The 20,875-nt window shown below is 41.1% G+C and overlaps 1 protein-coding gene across 1 annotated transcript in view; it reads left to right on the forward strand.

The window, feature by feature from the left end:
- The window catches only part of ANO2 (anoctamin 2), a 148,688-nt gene that overhangs the window by 39,095 nt on the left and 88,718 nt on the right, over window positions 1–20,875 (forward strand). Inside the window, exons 8-12 of the mRNA XM_075859829.1 lie at window positions 712–753; window positions 4,563–4,627; window positions 10,627–10,761; window positions 11,538–11,698; window positions 17,316–17,398. Of these exons, the coding sequence (XP_075715944.1) occupies window positions 712–753; window positions 4,563–4,627; window positions 10,627–10,761; window positions 11,538–11,698; window positions 17,316–17,398 (486 nt within the window). The remainder of the gene's footprint in view (window positions 1–711; window positions 754–4,562; window positions 4,628–10,626; window positions 10,762–11,537; window positions 11,699–17,315; window positions 17,399–20,875) is intronic.

Consider the following 20,875-nt stretch of genomic DNA (forward strand, 5'->3'; position numbering starts at 1 on the left):
TAGATAGATAGATAGATAGATAGATAGATAGATAGATAGATAGATAGATGGATGGATGGATGGATGGATGGATAGATATGAGATAGATAGATAGATAGATAGATAGATAGATAGATAGATAGATAGATAGATAGATAGATGGATGGATGGATGGATGGATGGATGGATGGATGGATGGATGGATAGATAGATAGATAGACTTTTCTGTTAGAGGTTTCTTCTTCGTTTTTTAAAGGGTAGCTAAACTTTCAAAAAACGTTTGACATGTCAGAAGTTTTAATCAGTGGGGGTCCGAGCACTGTGACCCTCGCCAATCGCTCAAATGAAGCGTCAGAAGGCACTCGGGTGAGTGCTGTGCTGCTTCGGTTGTAATCGGCTTTTCTTGGAAAGCAGAGCAAGCGGTGTACTGACTGAATAGAAAGTTTATGAGCCCGTACACCGCTTGCTCTGCTTTTTTTTCCGAGGAAAGTCGATAAGAAACGAAGCAGCACAGCACTCACCCGAGCAATTCTGCTGCGTCGTTTTTTGAGATTGATAGAGGTCTCAGTGCTCAGACCTCCAACGATCAAAACTTCTGACATGTTATTATGACATGTCAAAGGTTTTTTAAAAGTTTAGTTACCGTTTAAGATCATCTGTTAGTGTTGGATTAATTTAAAATAAAAATGTATTAAAAAAATACAATAATAAATTGTTTTCCTGTATTTCCAGGGGGACTATGATCACAACAATGGTGAAATGAATGAGAGGATGGTAAGGTGTTTCCTTTTAAGATTTCATCCATTATTAACCTATCTTTTTGAAAATAAAAAAATCTCCTCCCACTTGTATTGAACTCCTCCTACCTAAATAAAACCCCTCTCCTGTTTGTTCAGAATTGACTTGTCCCAATATCTATTATTCTAACAGCATCAGATACAATCTCAGCAATAACAAAATCAACCACAATATAAATGATAAAAAAAAAAAAATCAAAAAATAATTAGGGTAATATTATCGGCCTCTGAATTTCACAAAGGTTAACTGCTTAGACAAAGTTTATGGCACAAAACCTCTAGAATAATTGAGGTTCAAGATACTGGGAATTCTATATTGTATCATAACCAAAGATTTAATTAACCCCCTTCACTCGAATAGGCATTGATATACACCCGAAAATATGGCTATCCTCTGCAAGTGTGTATTTATATATAGAAAAGCAACGGAAATCTAAGGGTCCCATAGCAAAACTAAGAATGGACCCCAGTTCCCATTGATAGCTTCACCACTAGGGGGAGCTAACTGCATATGGATTGATACGGCTAGACTTGAACTTAATTGGAGCTGCATAAATCAGTATGTACTGAGCTCCCCTAGTGGCAGTTGCAGGTAGCCTCTTTGAAAGCACCACAGCACGTAGAAGAAGCGGTTTAGTGCTGGGTCCCCTCCCAAAAAGGGCTTTGATAACAGACGCTTGTTTCCACATCTCCAAGGGAATGAGCTGCCAATAGAGTTTAAAGTGTAGCTAAGCGTTTGACAAACTTCTGACATGTCATAGTGACGTGTCAGAAGATTGGATTGGTAGGGGTTTCAGCACTGAGACCCCCACCAATCGCTAGTACGAAGCAGCTGAAGCGCTTGGTGGGGGTCTCAGTGCTCAGGCCCCCACTAATCCAAACTTCTGACATGTCACTATGACATGTCAGAAGTTTGTCAAACGTTTAGCTACATTTTAAGTTTTTTGCCTAATGAAGAATGAAGACAATACAATTCATCAAACCATAGTACTGTAGATCAATAGTTCCCCAGTATATCACCCATGTGACCTAGAGAGACTCAGATAGTCTGCCTGGTCCATGAGTGCTGCTGTAATATTTTTGTTTAAACATGCACATAGGCTGACATTTACTGTTTTCTGCAGCTCACTTGTCAGCTTTGCTGTGTAGACTGGGAAAGAATCAGCAGTGGATGGGGGAATTTAATGACAGTTCTGTTGCCCTGCCGGAGGCCTAGAAGAGTCAGAATAGCAACAGAGAGCACACACACACACACACACACACACACACGCACACACGCACACACGCACGCACGCACGCACACACGCACACACACACACACACACCTCTGTATGCAACTTCTCTGTCATTCCCTGGTCTCTAGGGCAGGGGCAATTCTCCATCACTTCCTGCAGATTGTATTACTCTATGGACACTTATCTGACCTTTTACTCCCATTAAATTATGGCATTATTGTTTTCGTCACTTTTCTGAGTGGAAATCTCTTTCGACACATTTGTACGTGTTGGAAAACTGGCGCAGGGCTTCATAAATATGCTGTTCGGTCCGTACGTCATATTTTTCAATGTTGGCGTAAACACATTGATAAATTTGCCCATTCTGTAAAACAAGTCATGAGCGCTAGAGTAACTTTAGATGGAAGTGAAAAGAAATCGATAGATAAAAAATCTCTGTCTTTAAAGGGTTAAGCAGTCGAAGACATTGTAAATTTTTGCGCTATTTCAGTATCTTTATTTTTGTAGCGTAGTGAAATAACCAATCATGCGGAATAACTGGACAGATAACACAAGGTGAAGATCTCTAGAATATTAACAGGATATAAAATATTTTTGCTAGAAGGAGCAGGACATTTTTGGTTCGTTTTATCCGGCCCGTTTTTTTTTTTTTTATGATGTGTTAAGTGTTAAAAAACATAAAAGGTTCTTTCCAAAAATATAGTGCTGATTATTCGCACATGACTGCCTGATCGCACCGTTCTTCTGCTGTTCATCTGTTTCCTATCTGTGTAATCGTTCCAGAATTTAATTTCCTGAAATACACTAATCAGATTGGAAGAGATGGCGGGTGCATTTATCTACGTAGATTGTTTAACTTGTATAGATTTATGCCGCAAAAAATGACTCCGCCATTGTCAGCAGATGTGGGGTGGAGATCTTGTTAACCAGCTAATGCTCTGTTCACATCTGCGTTGTGGTTTCCGTTTATAATAGAAACCAAGATGCAGTGCCGATCCTTTGTACGAACGATAGCACTAGTGCCCGATAGACCTGCTTGACCTGGGGTCCATTGTGTTCCGTCATGGTGTCTGTCATTTTAAGGTGAATCCCGCTACTGGAAGCCAAATCTGAATGAATCAGTGACGGATGAGAACAGAGGCTTCATGTACAATCTTAAACTAGTCAATGAATATTAGGTTGTAGAACCGTGCTATCAAGACTTTTCAGGATGGCTTGATTTACAATAGTTAAACATTTTTTTTTATAGAATTTGGAAAACATGGCTGCCCACTTCCAAAAACAACACCTCACCACACCTGTCCATGGGTTGTATCTGGTATTGCAGCTCAGCACTATTGAAGTAAATGTCGCTGAACTGCAATACCACACACAACCTGTAGACAGTGTTGTTTTTGGAAGAAAGCAGCCATGTTTTTCTGTTTCTTGACAATCAATTTACAAACAGTGTCATATTACAAGGCTTAAAGGAGCTATATGAGATAATAAAAACATGGCTGATGTTTTCTAGAAACAGCGCCACTTTTGTCCAAATGCTGTAAAATGTTGCTAGACCACTTATACCCCCTGGACATGAGTAATTTCTGGAAGAAAGTAGCCTTTTTAAAAAAAATCTTATACAACCCCTTCAAATGGTCTAGAGGCTCAGGTGTAATACAGTATAATCCATTTAAAGAAATAGCCTAAAGTGCTGGTATTTTGTAAAAATCCCCCAAAACAAGAAGAAAAAAAAAAGGTTCATTACCAACCATGACCAGTAGGTGGCCATTCGATACAATCCAAGATGTTTACTGTTGTGCAATTTAAAGTAATTTGTAGACTACGCTGAGCAGTAACTATTTACACTAGACTTGTTAATCATACACATGCTTTTAAATTGATATGTTATATTTTAACTTTAAGTAACACATTTTATAAAACAAATCAAATTCTTCAAGCACTAATATTGGTGACTATGATATCACCCTAATAAAGGCCGCTCTGTACACAAATATAGAGATCCCCATCTACAGCTTTATGGCCGAGGCATATGTTAAAAACCTTAGAGAATATTAATGGAACACTCCAGGAAAAACTGATGCTCTGTGCTATGCCTAGTGCAGGTCCTGAGGGGCGGGGCGTATGACTTCTCTCTTTAGTGCTCTTTGAATTCCAGTGTCATGCTCCGCCCCCTCGGGTTCTATACTAAGCATAACACTGTGTATCAATTTCTCCTGAAGTTCTCATTTAAGAGTTGAATTAATCTTGACATTTCATATTAAAAATTAGAACTTAAACTAGGCTTAAATATAATGAATGTTATTATATGAAATAAATATGATTACATATTAAAAAATATTGTATTTTATTATAATATTCAAAACCAAGTAATGAGACTGTAATGGATTGGATTATAATGGGATTGTAAAGAAACAAACACTTGATAATGCCAGACCTATTTTTGAGGTGTTGTGTTAAGAATTAATGGGAATTATCGACTGATTCATTCCTATATATAGTGTTACATGTTCTAAAATAATTTGTGTCATAAAATGTTTTTTTCTTTTTTTAGCTTCTACACCGAGAATGGGCAAGATATGGAGCATTTTACAAATATCAACCTATAGATTTAATAAGGTAATGTGTCATTACAAATTTAATTTTATTTCTTTTTTATTTGAATTATTATTATTATTATTATTATTATTATTGTTTTGATAATTATTATTTTTCATTTTAGAAAGGTTTATTTTTTTAAAGCCAACATTTATCAACCAAGAACCAAAATATGTGATTATTCATTCATGGCTTATGTAATCTGACACTACCAGTTGTTGTGGTTTTTGAGAGAAAGCAGATACAAATTTACATTATCATGTTGGTTTTATTTAAATAATTTTTGGCTGGTTTCCTGGTGCAAAAATTTGCAAATAATATTTTTGCCCATGATTACCTAGATTTTTCTTACTGGGTTACCAATGTAATACATACATAAAACATAAAATTTAATATAATTTTTTTTTCTTATACATTTTTTCATTTTGCAATTTTTATATTATTTTAGTCTCTCAAATTAGTTTTTTTGTATTACATTGTTTAGGGTTATCCAACTGATGTTATTCTCACAGTTAACCAAGTCTGATGTCAGCAAAAAAAAATCTAAACTTTTTTGGGGCTACTCCAGTTTTTCTATGAATTTTTGGAATACATATTAGGACCTTCAACTTTCGGACCCGACCACGGTTGTACTAATCTTAACTTAGATGACCATTGAATCCAAGCAGTAGATCATGATCTAATGGTAAACCTCAAAGCATTGACTAATAGATGTTGGCTTGCTCTAAAGATATGGGAAAGGGGCATCCTTGTAGGCTTGTGTTTCAGTGTGCCCGTCAACCTTTTTTTTTTTTTTTGAGAAAGGCTTGTATTAGGACTCGTAAGTCTCGACCAGTGCTATAATGAGTCACAGAAACCCTCTTACAGCTGATATACACTCTTGTACGAAACACAGGGGAATGGGGAGCAGCGCAGTCTGTCCCTGGTCCTCTGATAATTCACCTAACTCATGCCCCACTGAATGTAGGTCGTCCACTCCTGTCCAGTCTATGTCCTTCTCTACCTTTCCTGATATCTCAACATCTCCCAAGATGTGTGGTGCGAGATGATAAGCTTTAAAAATAAACATGATTTTGCGATACTTTATCATGAGATGTCTATGCTATATGTGTCGCCACCCAGTGCATGTGATGTGAGTTGAAGCTTGTCAAGGGTTTTGCTAGCATGTCTCGATAATGTGTTGAATTGGTTTCATGAGAAATTGGAGTCCTGAACCAAATTCAAACAAGTTACAGGTGGACACCTCTGTATATTTGCCGCCGATGTTACTTTGTTAGCTCTCCTGCAGTGATGACGTGCCAACTATCTGCACAGGACTGCTCAGCTAACAAAGACTGGTGGGACCACCGGAGTGGTGGGTAATATTCCAGGTGCGCAATGGTTCTTATGTTATTTTATCACATTCCCTGCCTATAGGCAACTTTTTTTGGCTCTCGGAAAATACATTGAAAGGTGTGTGACCTGCGAGCATAGTCTAACAGGCCTGTCAGGTAACGAAGTTAATGTAACGGAGGTCACGCAGAACCAGTTATGCGGTATGTGAAACAGACGTAGAGTTCAGGTAACCAAGGTCAGTTAGGTAACTGAAGTCAGACAAGGTCCAGATGTTGTACTGTAGAAAAGATACAAGCATAGTCAAACAAGCCAGGGGATTGGTAATGGAGGTCAAACAGAATCAAGATTTGGTACCTTGGAGGATCCAAAGAGTAGCCAGGAAGTCGGGTCACAACAAGTCCAGTTCAACATCAAAAACAGCTCAGAACAAACAAACAAACAAAAGCCAAAGCATGTTAGTCAGACAACCATGAGCACTGGGCATGCAAAACCGTCATCCCTACCCACCCGGCCAGGAGAAGGGAAACATAACAGTGAAGGCCGGATAAATAAAGTGTCAAGTTAAAGGGGTTGTCCGGGCATGGACCGTTGTTTTCATACTGATGACCTATCCACAGGATAGGTCATCAGCCGGGCTGGTGTCAGCACCCGGCGTACCTGGCGAACTACCCTTGGGGGGCCCACTCAGTCGCCGGGTGCTGACGCCAGAGTCTTGCCAGGGATTCTCCTTCTAGAGGGAGCCTCTCTCTAGGAGGTGGCATAACTACTGCTGTAGCAGCCATAGCAGCTGCCACAGGGCTTGCAGCATGAGGGGGCCTGTGCCACCTGCCGTCACGGCCCCTCCCATGGCTGCTACAGCGGTAGCGACGCTACACTCAATAGTATCTGTATCCTTAAGGTATGTTCACACGGCCTATTTTTGTCCGTTTTTTGGGCCATAAACGGCTGGAAAATCGGAAGCAGATCGCCTCCAAACATCTCCCCATTGATTGCAATGGGAAAAACGGCGATCTGTTCCGAAGGGGCGTCTTTTTACCCGGCCGTTTTGAAAAACGGCCGCGTAAAAAAACGGGCGTGAAAAAGCAGTGCAGGTCACTTCTTGGGATGTTTTTGGAGCAGTTTTTCAAAGACTCTATTGAAAACAGCTCCAAAAGCGTCCGTAAAAAATGCAGCGAAAAACGCAGTGAAAATCGCGAGTGGCTTAAAAAACTTCTGAAAATCAGGAGCTGTTTTCCCTTGAAAACAGCTCCGTATTTTCAGATGTTTTGGCTAAGCGTGTGAACATACCCTTAAGACGCAGATACTATTGAACTCTTTGGCTGAGCACGGGGGTATCTCCCCGCACTGCCATTTACTATGCTACAGACTCCCAGGCAGAGTGCTAGTAGCTAATAGCACTCTGCCCGGGACTCCAGCTCTGGGGAAGCCCCAGACATCACTGTCCATATATGGACAGTGATGTCAGGAGGAGAGAAGGAGTCCCAGGCAGAGTGCTAGAAGCGGCTCTGCTCCGGGGCTCTGTCTCTGGGGAGGCCCCTGACATCACTGTCCATATGTGGACAGGACAGTGATGTCAGGAGCAGATCAGTTGCCCAGACAGAGTGCTAGTAGCGCTCTGCCCGGGACTTTGTCTCTGAGGTTGCCCCTGACATTACTATGCCTTTACTAGCGCTCTGCTCAGGACTCTAGCTCTGCTCCGGACATCACTATCCATATATGGACAGTGATGTCAGGAGCAGAGCAGGAGTCCCAGGCAGAGTGATAGTAGTACTCTGCCCGGGACTATGGCTCTGGGGTTGCCCCAGACAACACTGTTTATATATGGACAGTGACGTCAGGGGCTTCTCCTGAAGCAGAATTCCGAGCCAGAGCATCTGCAATGCTCTGGCTGGGGATTCCACTCCTAGAGGGAGTTCCAAAGGCACTAAAATCAGGGAGGGGGGCTGTGTGGCACTAACAGGGAGGGGGCTGTGTGGCACTACCAGGGAGGGGGCTGTATGGCGCTACCAGGGAGGGGGGCTGTGTGGCACTACCAGTAAGGGGGCTGTGTGGCACTACCTGGGAGGGGGGCTGTGTGGCACTACCTGGGAGGGGGGCTGTGTGGCATCTACAGAGGGCACTACATTTACGGGGGTACGAACTGGAGGCCTAACTTCTATATGGGGGCATAAACAGGGCCTAAAATCTATATGGGGGCACAAAGTGATGTTTTTTGGCATTTTACCTCCGCTGTGAGTTCCCCCGCAAAGGGGTCTGCTACGTCTGTGTTGACCAAGGGCCCACATAAACCAGGAGCCAGCCCTGGTCATCAGTATATGATCGGTGGGAGTCCAACACCTGGACCCCGCACCGATCAGCTGTTATGGCTTTCTCTGGGCACTGGATGTTATGCAGTGTTAAGTGCCGGAAGCATATGGCTCCGTACAATGCATAGCGGCCTAGCTTCAGAACTACAACTCTGCTCCTTCTCACTTGAATAGGAGCAGAGCTGTATTATTGCAGCTCAGCCGCTATACTGTGACTGGAGCCATCTGCTTCCGGTGCGTAGTCAGTCGAAGCAGTTGACCGCTGCGGTGTCCTGTGGATAGGTCATCAATAATCCCGGACAACCCTTTTAACAATCAGATTTAACATCGATTCCAGTTGTTTTTTTTTTCTTTTTGTAGACTATTTCCCCAAAAATGTACTGGCCAACAAACAGATAGATGTTTATGAGACCACACAGAGACGACCATGTATTAGGAAATGCGACTATACAGAAATCACATCACAATTAGTCCCAGGGTTGAGTTCCCCTTTCCCGGAATTACGCCGGGGTAATTTACTGCCAAAAAACATGAGAAAAAGTTGCAAAACAAAGATGGACTTTTCCTCCTGCTTAACAGGGACATTTTAGCAGATGCAGAGGATACAACCCTAGCTGGGAAAAGCACCAAAACTGATTTGCATGGTTAATCATTTGGGAAGCTGGCAAAGAAACAATGACATCTATCCAGGAAACTTGATCGTTGTTTCAAGACCGATAGATAAGATCTGAAGTGGAAAGAGGCACTAGAACATTTTCGATGACAGACGAGTTGAGATCATTAACTACTTACTCTTGATCGTGTATCATGATACACAGCTAATGAAAGATACGGAGTGGAAGTTACTTCTCTCACAGCCGTTGTTACTTTATATTTTACACTTATCATTCAATTTACCGGCCATTTGGAATATCCATTTCCCCTTCCATAGGGCGAGGATCATCTTGTCACGGGTATAGAAAGCAATCCTATGAGCTATTGTATGGATATTCAGCCATTTAACACATTGTACTGTATAATTCCAGAGCCATGAAGGATTGAATATAAAGTCAGCTTAAAAGGATTTAAAAGTAGATTTTCCAATTAGTATTATGTTCTTTAGTAAATGGTATTTATACTTTTGCAACCAATGTTCTTTTTGTATTGCTCTAGTACACCTGAAATTAAGAAAAAAGGTGATGCAACTTTGCAAATAGTTAAAAAAATATATATTTTACCCTTTGCTGTATACAGTTCCTTTGCCAAATTCATCTCCATGGTTACAGACTACAAAGAAACTGTGTGTAGTCTGATCAGACAGTCATGTGTTAGGGCTCATTGAGACGAGTGTATATGTAGTCCGTGTGACGACCGTTAAAACAACGGCCGTCACACGGACTCAATGGGGCAGTTCACACGACCGTTGTTTCAATGGAGCGTGTTAAGGGTCCGTGAAAAAAATAGGACATGTCCTATTTTCCTGCGTGTCACTCATTCCTCCATAGACTCTTGTTTATGGGGGATCCGTGACACTCCCCCCTGCACGGGTGCACCTCGGACGTGAAAAACTGCAGTTTTTCATGTCCGAGGTTAGACCAAGGTTAGTTACGCTCATCAGAATGTAGCCTTATTCTCTCTGGGCAGAGGGAATGGAGTAACACATGACTGCAAGATCAGACTACACACGGGGTTTGCTTGTAGTCTGTAACCATGGAGACACATTAGTCAGCATAGGAGCTGTATACAGAAAATGGTAGGATATTGTTAATGAAGATTATTTGCCAGGTAGTTTCATTTTTGTATTTTTATTTGGAGCAATAAAAAAGAACTTAGGTTGAACAGTGAACATACCCCTTCTTGTGTAATTCTATGGGTTGTTCAAGTACCGAAGTGCCCATAGAAAATTCCACCTGTTATTCCACTGTTTCTCAAATCGAATCGAGACCTTGAAGGAACCCCCAACAAGTCAAGTTTTGAAGATTTCCCATAGAGAAAGGATATGTTCCCATTACTGTTATTGTGAAATCTATTTAAGAAGCATTTTAACCATTGACATTTCTGGTGTATCCATAGGATCCTCCTTTGGGACTCCCATGCATGGCCTAGTCTCTCCTTCCTCTCCTCCCTTTCTTCGCTGACGTCATGGGATCCCCATTCTCTTGTTGGATGGGAGTCACCGAGGTGACTCTCACCTATTAGACATATTGTACCGAGGCACCATAAATGTTAATGGTCAGAATATCCCTTTAAATCGTCTTTGTGATACCGAAATGCGTTTTTATAACAATTCACAATTCTGGATAAAATAGATTTTAAATTTTATTAAAAATTAAAATGTTTAATGAAGTTAAGAAATGTTTATCGTTCACTCATACTTTTAACTTAATTTGATTATTTCAGAAAGTATTTTGGAGAAAAAATTGGGTTATATTTTGCCTGGCTTGGTCTATATACATGGCTACTCATTCCGGCCTCCGTAGTTGGGATCATAGTGTTTCTATATGGATGTGTGACCGTTGACACTGATGTTCCTAGGTAAGAATCGAATTCACGACAATGTCCCACCTGATAGTGCACCCAGCCCTCACCAAATCAATCCATACTCCACTGATGGTGGTAGGTGGTGGCACATATCACCACTGGTGGCATCCTTGGCCTATCCGGCCAAACAAGGCTGACATAGATTTTGAGCGTGGATGGAATAAGAATAGGTTATCAATCATAGACCAGTGAGGGTCCGACTGCTGGGACCTCACGATCAATTCAATAGAATAGGAGACCTTTATTTCTCCTCCCAAGGATGGTCACGGTGAAGAGAAGTTCTATGGAGCAGTGGCCGGGCTGTGCTGCCATCCTGGTGAAGAGGGATGGGGGTCCCAGTGGAGGAGTACCCATTGAACAATCATTTATCACATATCCTATCTCCCCTTTAAGCCTCCATATTGGTTTAGAAAGTTTATATTTTCTTTATAACCAAATAGAGTTAGATATTGGCAAAGTATGTCCAAATAAATGGCATTGTCCAGGTGTCTGTAGATGTCTTCATACAAAGAGACCTTCATATTCTGCGCTGATAGTATATGACAAGAATGAGTTTAGATAAAGGGTCGGCTCTTTGTTGACAGAAACAGCGCCACTTTTGTACATAGACTGTGCCTGGTATTGCATTCAATGGGATTGAGCTGCAATACCTGACATGGCCTATGGACAAGAGTGGCGCTGCTTCTAGAAAAAACAAAACAGAATAATAAGATAAATTAGTGGTTACACTAAGAAAACTTTTTAACCATATCTGTTTTATTTACACATAGCAAAGAAATGTGCACCGAGGAACAAACCTTCACAATGTGCCCATTGTGTGACAAGTCATGTGACTACTGGAATATAAGTACTGCCTGTGCTATGGCTCGTGCCAGTCATTTATTTGACAACCCAGCCACTGTCTTCTTTTCTGTCTTCATGGCTCTTTGGGGTAAGTAAATCTATGAGCAAATTAATCATTCTTTTAATTTATTTCTGGTTCCTCAGGGGCGGTACAGACACAGGGATTCTCTTTAACTGTGTTATGCTCCGCCTCCTCAGACACCAGACATAACACAGTTATCGATTTGCCTGAACTGTACCTTTAAAAAAATATTTTAAGGTGGATTTTGACCCCATAAAATAGCCATAACAATTAAACAGTATTCAAGCTATGTGTATGAGAGATTAGAAGGGTATACTGTAGGGAAAGCAGAGCTGAGGTTGTCAATGTAGCAGAATTTTAGTAATATCACCATTTTATTTTTGATGTTTTTCGTAGGACTGCATGCAAACTGCAGGACCGCAATATCTTAAACTCAATGAGCTACAATATTACGTTGTAAAGAAAAAACTGTAAAATGACAATTTCAGCTCTGCTACATCCGTATACAGAGATTTTCCAACATTTTCATTGGATGAAACCAAGGAAATGTTTGAGTGCTTATGGTGTATATAAAAAAGAAAGGCACCATAGTATAGAAAATATACTGGGATTTACCACCCAGGACAGAGGACACCCCCTCCACACCCCAATTCGCTTTCCAGGGTCCTTAGACCAATTCTCCACCAACTCCTTTTTTCCTAACAAGATAATTCCTCTGTAGAGCGGAGTCCTGCACAGGTTCTAACCACCCAATATCAAAGGGGATAGGTCCAAACAGGGCCTGGGATCAGTCTCAGGGGGCTGTCTCTGTAGTATGCACACCCAAGTCTGATGACCGTCCGCTCTGCACTCTCTTACCTATATATTACACACAGGGTTTGTATCTGCAGAATAAACATATATGATGATGACTAATCCTTAGTGTAACAGGGATGCTGACATTTTTTTCTAGATGTAGCTGAGCTGTGTTTGTCATTTGCCACAATTCCTCTTAATATAGCGATGTACAGTATTACCTATAGTTCTTCACAGGGCTACAAGTATATCTACTGCATTATCTTGAAAGAGTTGTCCCAACTGGACAGCCCCTGTCCTTATACCTAGAACCATAGAGGGGGAAGCAGCCCCATCTGTTCTTGAAGGGGTTTTCCAGGGAAAAAACATTATATCCCAGTGTTCTTAGGATAGGTCATCCATGTAGGATTAGTGGATCGACAAAAAAAAAAAAGAAGGGCAGCAGCACTTTCTAAAAATCAGCGCATCCCTACATGTTTACGTGCCTGGTACTACATCTCAATTCTGCCGATAGGTGGTAGTCCGGTCTTCCTACCTGTCACACATTCATGGCTTGTCCCTCTTTTTTCCTTTGGAGCAGCCCCTTTAATACCATAAGTTATGACGTTGTAAGAGAGTAACAGTTAAATGACAAATCCAGCTCTGCTACATCTGTAGCCTAATATCCAAAAGTATACACATCTTATGACAAATTGAGTTTTCTGTCGAAAAATAATTATTTTAAAAGCCAATTAAACGTGATAAACCGTTTCAAGGGTCTGTAATGAAATAAGCTCCCATGAGTGGAACGGAATGAGCATTAAATTACAATATATTCTCTTCCCCGTCCCCCTCGGTAGCAGAATACTCAGCTTATATTGGAGATTCTGCACGGTGATTGACACCCCCATTGTGCTCGTGAGAGCTGAAGCAGCTAGTCTTACCCATCCTTAGTAAACAAGGATTGCAGGGAAACTGTCATACATTATTACTTACCACAATATGTGGTCTATGCTCCGCTGACTCACTCCCATGTGGGGGGTACTTTAAAGGGCACTTTATCCGTAGTGACTTGTCTGGTTCTTTGAAGACATAGGCATCTCGGTAAGAGGCAGTGATAATAGCGCCATGCTCATATTGCAGCTTGATATCTGATTGAATATCTTCTCGTCGTTGTATCCTTAAATTCATTAAAATGTCCCATTCAGATATCAGGAGAACATGTAAGTGTTACGTCTCCCAAAGAATGTATGCGTAGTATAAGCCTAAGCGTTTAAATATTAAAATACAATGTCTCTTGCTCTGGAGGACCCAGCACGTCAGTTCTTTACACAGACAGCACAGTCATTTCAATAGCAAAATGTGTAATACTTCATTCCACCTGTGGTGGTGCTGTAGGGAAATTAAACACAGAGATCAGATTACAGTCGATCTCTAGAGGTATCAGCAGGAGAACATGTAGCAGTGTTATGTATCCCAAATAATGTATACGTAGTATCAGGCTATGTTCACACGCTTACTAAAAAAACGTCTGAATATACGGAGCTGTTTTCAAGGGAAAACAGCTCCTGATTTTCAGACGTTATTTAAGCAAACTCGCATTTTTCGCTGCATTTTTTTACGGCTATTTTTGGAGCTGTGTTTCTATAGAGTCAATGAAAAACGGCTCCAAAAATGACTCAAGAAGTGACACGCAGTTCTTTTTCGTGGGCGTTTTTTTACATGGCTGTTTTTCAAAACGGCCGTGTAAAAAAGCCCCGTCGGAAAAGAACGTCATATTTCCCATTGAAATCAATGGGCAGATGTTTGGAGGCGTTCTGCTTCCGATTTTTCGGCCGTTTTTCCCCCGTTTATGGCCCGAGAAACATACCCTAAGCTTAAGCATTTAAATATGAAAATACAGTGTCTCTTACTGTGGAGGACCCAGCACGTCAGTTATTTATACAGACAGCCCGTTCATTTCAATAGGAAATGTGTAATACTTCATTCCACCTGTGGTTGTGCTGTAGGGAAATTATACACAGAGATCAGATCACAATCGATCTATAGAGATTTAACAAGTGGAACACCCTGCGATCAGTTTATCTTTTAGGGAACTTTGTGACCAAAAGGGATTGTCAAAATCAGATATTCCCTGTCATCGTTGTATAATGAAAAGTTCTGCAACATTCCAAGTCTGTTGATATCCGTCTTGCTGTAAAATTGCGAGAACGTTCGATAGAAACCTGATGGACCTCATTAAAGTCAATTGTATCCATCAGAAATTTTCCATATCCCTTTAAAAAGGAATCCGGCATAGATGTCAAACTTGTTGACTCAATTACAACATATTTAATATCTCTGCTTGCAGTCAGTGAATAGAAACAGTCTTGTTCACACAGGCAGAAAATCTATCCTGATCCTGTCCAAGTGACACAGGTGCATGGCTTGTTACAAGACGGAGTTCTATTTCTCATATCCTAAAGCATTGTAAAATATTTATAAGGGTAATGACACACGTCATGGTCAATTTTACACAATTGAACAGCTATGTGTGGCCACATCTTAAGGGTATATTTGCATAAGATTTTTTTGTTAGGTTATATTTTCCACAATTTTTGCCTAGCTTTCCCAGAGATCTTAAAAAAAGGTCTAAATTTTTTTTTAGAAACAGCACCACTCTTGTTTATAGGCTGTGTCTGGTATTGCAATTTAGCCTCTTTTACTTGCAATATCAGACACAGCCCATGAACAAGACTGACGCTATTATTGGAAAAAAAATCAGACCATTTTTTCTAATCCCGGCCGACCCATTTAACCCGCGTGTGGCCCCATTTAGAAGTATTGTTTATACCATTTGAGAACCTCTGGCAGAATATGTCAGCAAGACGGAAAATCATATGATACAAATGTTTACTACCGGCCGGTAATGTTAGATGTTCTTAAAACGTAGACAGTAATTAACTAATGAATAAGTTAACGCGTCTGTCAGCAATCATATTCAATACGACTATGGCCCCGTGCTCCAGTGTAAGGTCAATTAACCCTAAAATACTATTCAGAGCAGCGGCATTGACGTGTTACTATAGCAACGCTAAGAGCAGAAGGAAAAACTACAGAACAGGGAAAGGGGAGACATTGGCTCTAATAGCCAATCAGATCAGATAAGAAAACTAAAGCAGCAATGTGATTGGTGGATTGAGTTAGGGTATATTCACATGCAGCTGAAATGGTGCAGCCAAAGGGGTAACATAAAGCTCCTGTGCCCGATAAAAACTCTGTAACACGGCCCTCCTCCCCCAATTATGATAACCCATTTATATACATGCCGACTTTTGGAAAGGGAGTTGCGAAAAGACGGGAACAAAAAGTTGCGCGCTAAGTGCACCATGCGAAATTCTTTCCTTATGCCCCGCCTGTTTATATAGGACACGCCCCTGACCTATTTGAATCACAAATAGTATAAATGACCCCTTTAGAACACTCCAAAATGAATTCAGACCCCACACCAGACCCCAAAAACAAATATATAGACCCCAGTCCAGCACTTTAAACAGAACCCAGCCCTTTATACAGACACCAAATGAAACCCCCTGTATACAAACCCAAACCAGTCCCCCCTGTATATAGACCCCAGCCCCTTGTACAGACCCCAGACCAGACTCCCCTGTTTTAAGACCTCCGACCAGAACCCCCTATATACAGACACCAGACCCTATAGACCCAAGACAAGACGCAAAACAACCCCTTTACAAACCTCAGACCAGAAGTTCTGCTACAAGACCTCCCCCCGTTCCTGCGCTTTCATCTGCTCCTGGGCTTCTCCACAGACAACGGCCTGGAGGGAAGTGCAGAAACGGGAAGAGGTCGGTATATGGGTCACCTGGGAGATTTGCCGGCTCTTCCTGGAGTCCGGGATATCTTCCCTTTTTCCGGCGGTCTCTCCATCCTTCCAGGATGTGTGCATTTAAACTGTCTCTCATGTAGCAGTAGTGTTGATGTTATTTTTGTACCCCTACAGTTGAGGCCATTGGTATTGTAAAACACTGCGCTATTACTACGCCACAAAAACGACAGCAGAAAAAATTAATTTTTTTTAATGTGGTTTTCACGCAGTTGCAGTTTAAAATTCAATAGGAACAATTTCAATTTAAAATTGCAATAGTGGGAAAAACGCCACAAAAACATATAAATAGACACTTTTTCTAGGGCCATAATGGTGCAGCGAGGTGTCACACCATTACTGCTGTGTGAATAATTGGTTGGGAGTGCCCACCTACCATCTATACAGAACATGTTCACCTCCGCTAATAATTGTATTGTAAACTTTGTTGTTATCATTGTACACTGGAATATCATCAATAAGGTCTTTTAGGTTATTTGCGAATTATCCCATAAGAAATAAGTTCTAGTGACAAGTGATTGGCTCCAAAGTCAACTCCAAATGGGATCGTCTGCTGCTGGACCTTTGGGTCAGAACCTCAGCCCACAGTTCAACGCTGAGGGCAACCTCTCACAGTGAAAGTGGCATAATACATTAGTATATCTAAATGGGCATTTCATGCATCTAAAATATCCTGTCCCCGATGCCATGGAATGATAATGTCAAGAAGAGTACAGTACAATATACCACAATACTGATAAAACAAAACACGCATTACCAGACACGGCCACATGGTGGCGATAAATCCCACTAAAATTATGGTAATGATTCATTTAGTTTGTATATTATGCTGGGCAGGAATTGTATATACTATACCATGCTGCTATATTGTATGTATGTTTCTAGGGCAAGAGAATCTGATAAGCAGGAAAGGGGCAAAATATCTCTAACCGCCCCCATCTATTACCCTGTGCTGAAGAACACACATGTTTTTTATATATTTGTCATTCTATCTGTTATTTATCTGATCTTGATGTTATTTTTCAGCTACTTTATTCCTGGAGCACTGGAAACGCTTACAGATGAGGCTCAGCTACTTCTGGGATCTTACTGGACTAGAAGAGGAAGAAGTGAGTTTTACTTTGTTGTTTGACCAAGCTTTAAATATTACAGGTTACAAGTAGATTTAATGCTTGTTCTTGTCCAAGTCATGAAGGACCATCACAGTACGACAGTACAAACCTCTGCAGATTGTGTCATCTTCTAATAGTCACAAATACCTGGGAGCACATAAAGTGTTAAAGGAAATGTGTTGTGCATTCATTAGATGTAAGTCTGCACATCATAAATAATGTACTTTTTGTGTTTGAGCTATTTATTTTTTATTCTTTAAAACTCCCCTGGGGGCGGTCATATTGGAGATACATACTTCCTTCCTGCATTGTCTGTATAGACAATGCAGCAGAGTATATGCGCTTTTTGGCAGCCAAAACGAATGGGAGTCAATAGTCAGAAAAGTGTCAATAGGCTAATACAGTCTCTAAGAATAGATGGAGTACTTTCTCTCCCCCAGAGACCAGGGAGTGACTGCATACAGTTTTTTTTATGTGTATAATGTATAGTGTTACTACAGTGCTGTCATCTGTCATTAAAGGGATTGTCTCACTACAATTACCCCTATCCATATGCCCTATGCACCGTCTTAGGGCATACAGACATCAAAAAGTATAGGGTCTCCCACTTGAGACCCCTTCTATAAGCCGGAACTCGGCCATTTGAATTGATGGCATGTAATACTATATTTCCCCTGTAGCGGCCACTGCAGGGAAAATTTATGGGCAAACCAGGTTCACCTGGTGATAACAGATGATCACTAGGGATTAGTGAAGCCGGACCCGCATCGATCAGCTATACAGGGTCTCTACTCATGATGTTTCTTAATGGTATTACGGAAAAGAATCCCTGGATGTGTCTTGATCCACGGTCGTTGGCAAAAACATTAATTTTACGCAAGCTCTTCCTAGTGACTCTCTCGTACGAGTTCAAGACTTGAGGACATCTAAGTACCATGCTTAGACTGCTAGGATATCAGTATTGGTTAGTATCTGGTTGCTGTCTGCTGTGAATGACCAGTAGATGACTTGAAGGAGGAAACAAAAAAACATGAGTGACCTTGTGCGACATGTTGAAGGACCTGCCACCAGAAAGACCTCATTGTCCTTACAATGCCCTAGCGATATAATAGGTAGTTCTTTACTGATAAATCCAGAAGAAGGAGACAGGCACGATATGCAAAGCAGCATGCCCCTCTAGGTTCATGGGCTGAGGGGTATCATCTGACCCACTCATTTTCTTGTAAGTGGGTCAAGTGATTCCTCTCGGGCATCTAGGCTCACAAATTCTTGTGAAATGCTAGAGAAGTTTTTCTAGTCTATAACATTACTGATGTCTGTAAACCTGAGCAGATTATATCCATGATACACGTTACATAACTGATTAGAAATGCCCTGGATGAAATTTAGGAGGCGACAAAAGCTTCTTTATGACAAATGAGTGTCAATGACTCCGAGTCGAGGCCGGGACACTGTCCTGGAGGAAGGAGATGTGAACTCACTGCCTCAGGGGCCCCTTTGTTAATGACTTTAATGGAAAACTTCTTCCATGCTCCCCAGTGCAATTTGTAATCGCTGCAAAACAAAACGGCCTCAGAGACATTCAGAATTTGTTACAAGCTCGTCCTCGAGCCCGATAGTTTTTGAAAATTTTTATGGACCCAGAGATAAGTGGTTATCAAAGACAAGTCGTATTATTACACTTATAAGTAACCAGAAAAGTTTGAGATACAAATACAGTAAAACTCCTTCAAATTGACATTTCATAATCCCAAAATAATAATAGTCTGACACGGGACTGCAAAATAATCTGAAACCTTCGAGAACCAGGTGGTCACGACAGTAGAGATAACTAATGACAAGGATTTCTACCCTTACAAGTACTTTTCTATGACTGTCTGATGGTCCAGAATATTTAATAATCGAGCACTCTCAAGTATTTTAAAGGGGTGGTCTAGATTAGAAAACCCAATTTCAAAGGAGGTCCCTCGCTCAGGGCATACATACATGTTCTCTCTCGCCCTTTCTCTCCACATCCATGCATTACACGGAGCCTACTGATTTCAATGAGCACCATGTAATGCTTCCTTTCTCCTGTGGTGGTGCTGTAAGGAAATTGAACACTTGCTTTCCTGCAGATTAAAGCTGATCACTGGGAGCCTAAGCAGCAGCACCACCTGTGATGTGCTTAAATTTAGAAGACCTTTCTGCCAAAAAAAAGGACTGCTAAAAGTGGGCAACCCCTTTAATTCCAGTTTGAAAGAATTTTACTGTACTTGAAGTAAATATTGCAGGACAGAATAGGGTCTGTTTTCTTTGTTAAGAAACAGAGCCACTTCTTTCCAGTGAATGGAGCTGAGCTGCAATACCACGCACAACCCCTGGACAAGAGTGGCGCTGTTTATAGAAAAAAAAAATCAGACCCTTTGTTCTCAGACAAAACAGCGAGATTCTGAAACCAGTGAGCCTTCATCATTCTTCATGATTTGTCAGGTTCCTTCTTTTTTTCCATTTATTTAAAGGGTCCAGCAAGCTTATTGATGCAACACTTTGTGGGAACTGGCAGACTGTAGCCATCATTCTCATTGGCCTATGAATAGCTAATCCCCAAATATTAATCCAATATAGCTTCTGTGAAATGGCACATACAGTAGTTCCCATAACTGTAATCCTGCAATGGTCTATCTTAAGACAAATATTACAAACAATATTTGAAGAAGTTCATTGAGGTCAAGTGCAATCTAATCCTCTGCCCTTATTAATCTACCATTCCTGCCACTTATATGAACAATGTCAAGGAACCAGAGGAGGTTCCTTCTCCACATTTGGTAGATATTATGTTTTGCAAGCACCATTTTCTATATTTTTTCTACATTTTTCTTCTACTGCTTCGGAGTACAGTACTTTGACTTAAAAGTCTAAGACTAGACAAACTTAGACATTTTCAATCTGAGACAGTAAATACCTTACTAGTTCCGATAAAACAGGTGCCCAAAAGTGTCTGAAAGTCTACTTAGACTTTAGATACTCATGAATGGTGGGATCAGTACTAAAAAATGGTGGGTCAGCCAACAACAATCTAAAGGGGTTGTCCACTTTGGGCAATTTCTTTTTATTAGAAGGATCCCCCGATAATAAGCCGATCACAGGGTATCCTGCAGTCAGTGTTCCCTATAAGGTGCGCGGCCGCGCACCTTCCATGATCTGCCCGCTCACTAAACTTTAAAGCCTGCGCACTGTCACGGGCGGATGCAGTGGCGTCGCTAGCACCTATGGTTTCCGTTTGCTTCAGTTTGGATTCCCTACGCAGACGTGAATGATGCCTTAGTGGATCAGACAGTGTGGCCAGGTTCACCACATGCCGTAATGAAAATCAGGAATCAACCAATTAACATGCACTATTGGCTCAGCTGATCTTGTGTGCTAATTCTTATGAGGGCAGGAGAGGAGAGCAGATGAGACCATTGGCCAGAAATACTAAACTAAGGCAATTTA

Source organism: Rhinoderma darwinii, chromosome 3 (assembly GCF_050947455.1).
Source record: "Rhinoderma darwinii isolate aRhiDar2 chromosome 3, aRhiDar2.hap1, whole genome shotgun sequence".
Taxonomy (NCBI): Eukaryota; Metazoa; Chordata; class Amphibia; order Anura; family Rhinodermatidae; genus Rhinoderma; species Rhinoderma darwinii.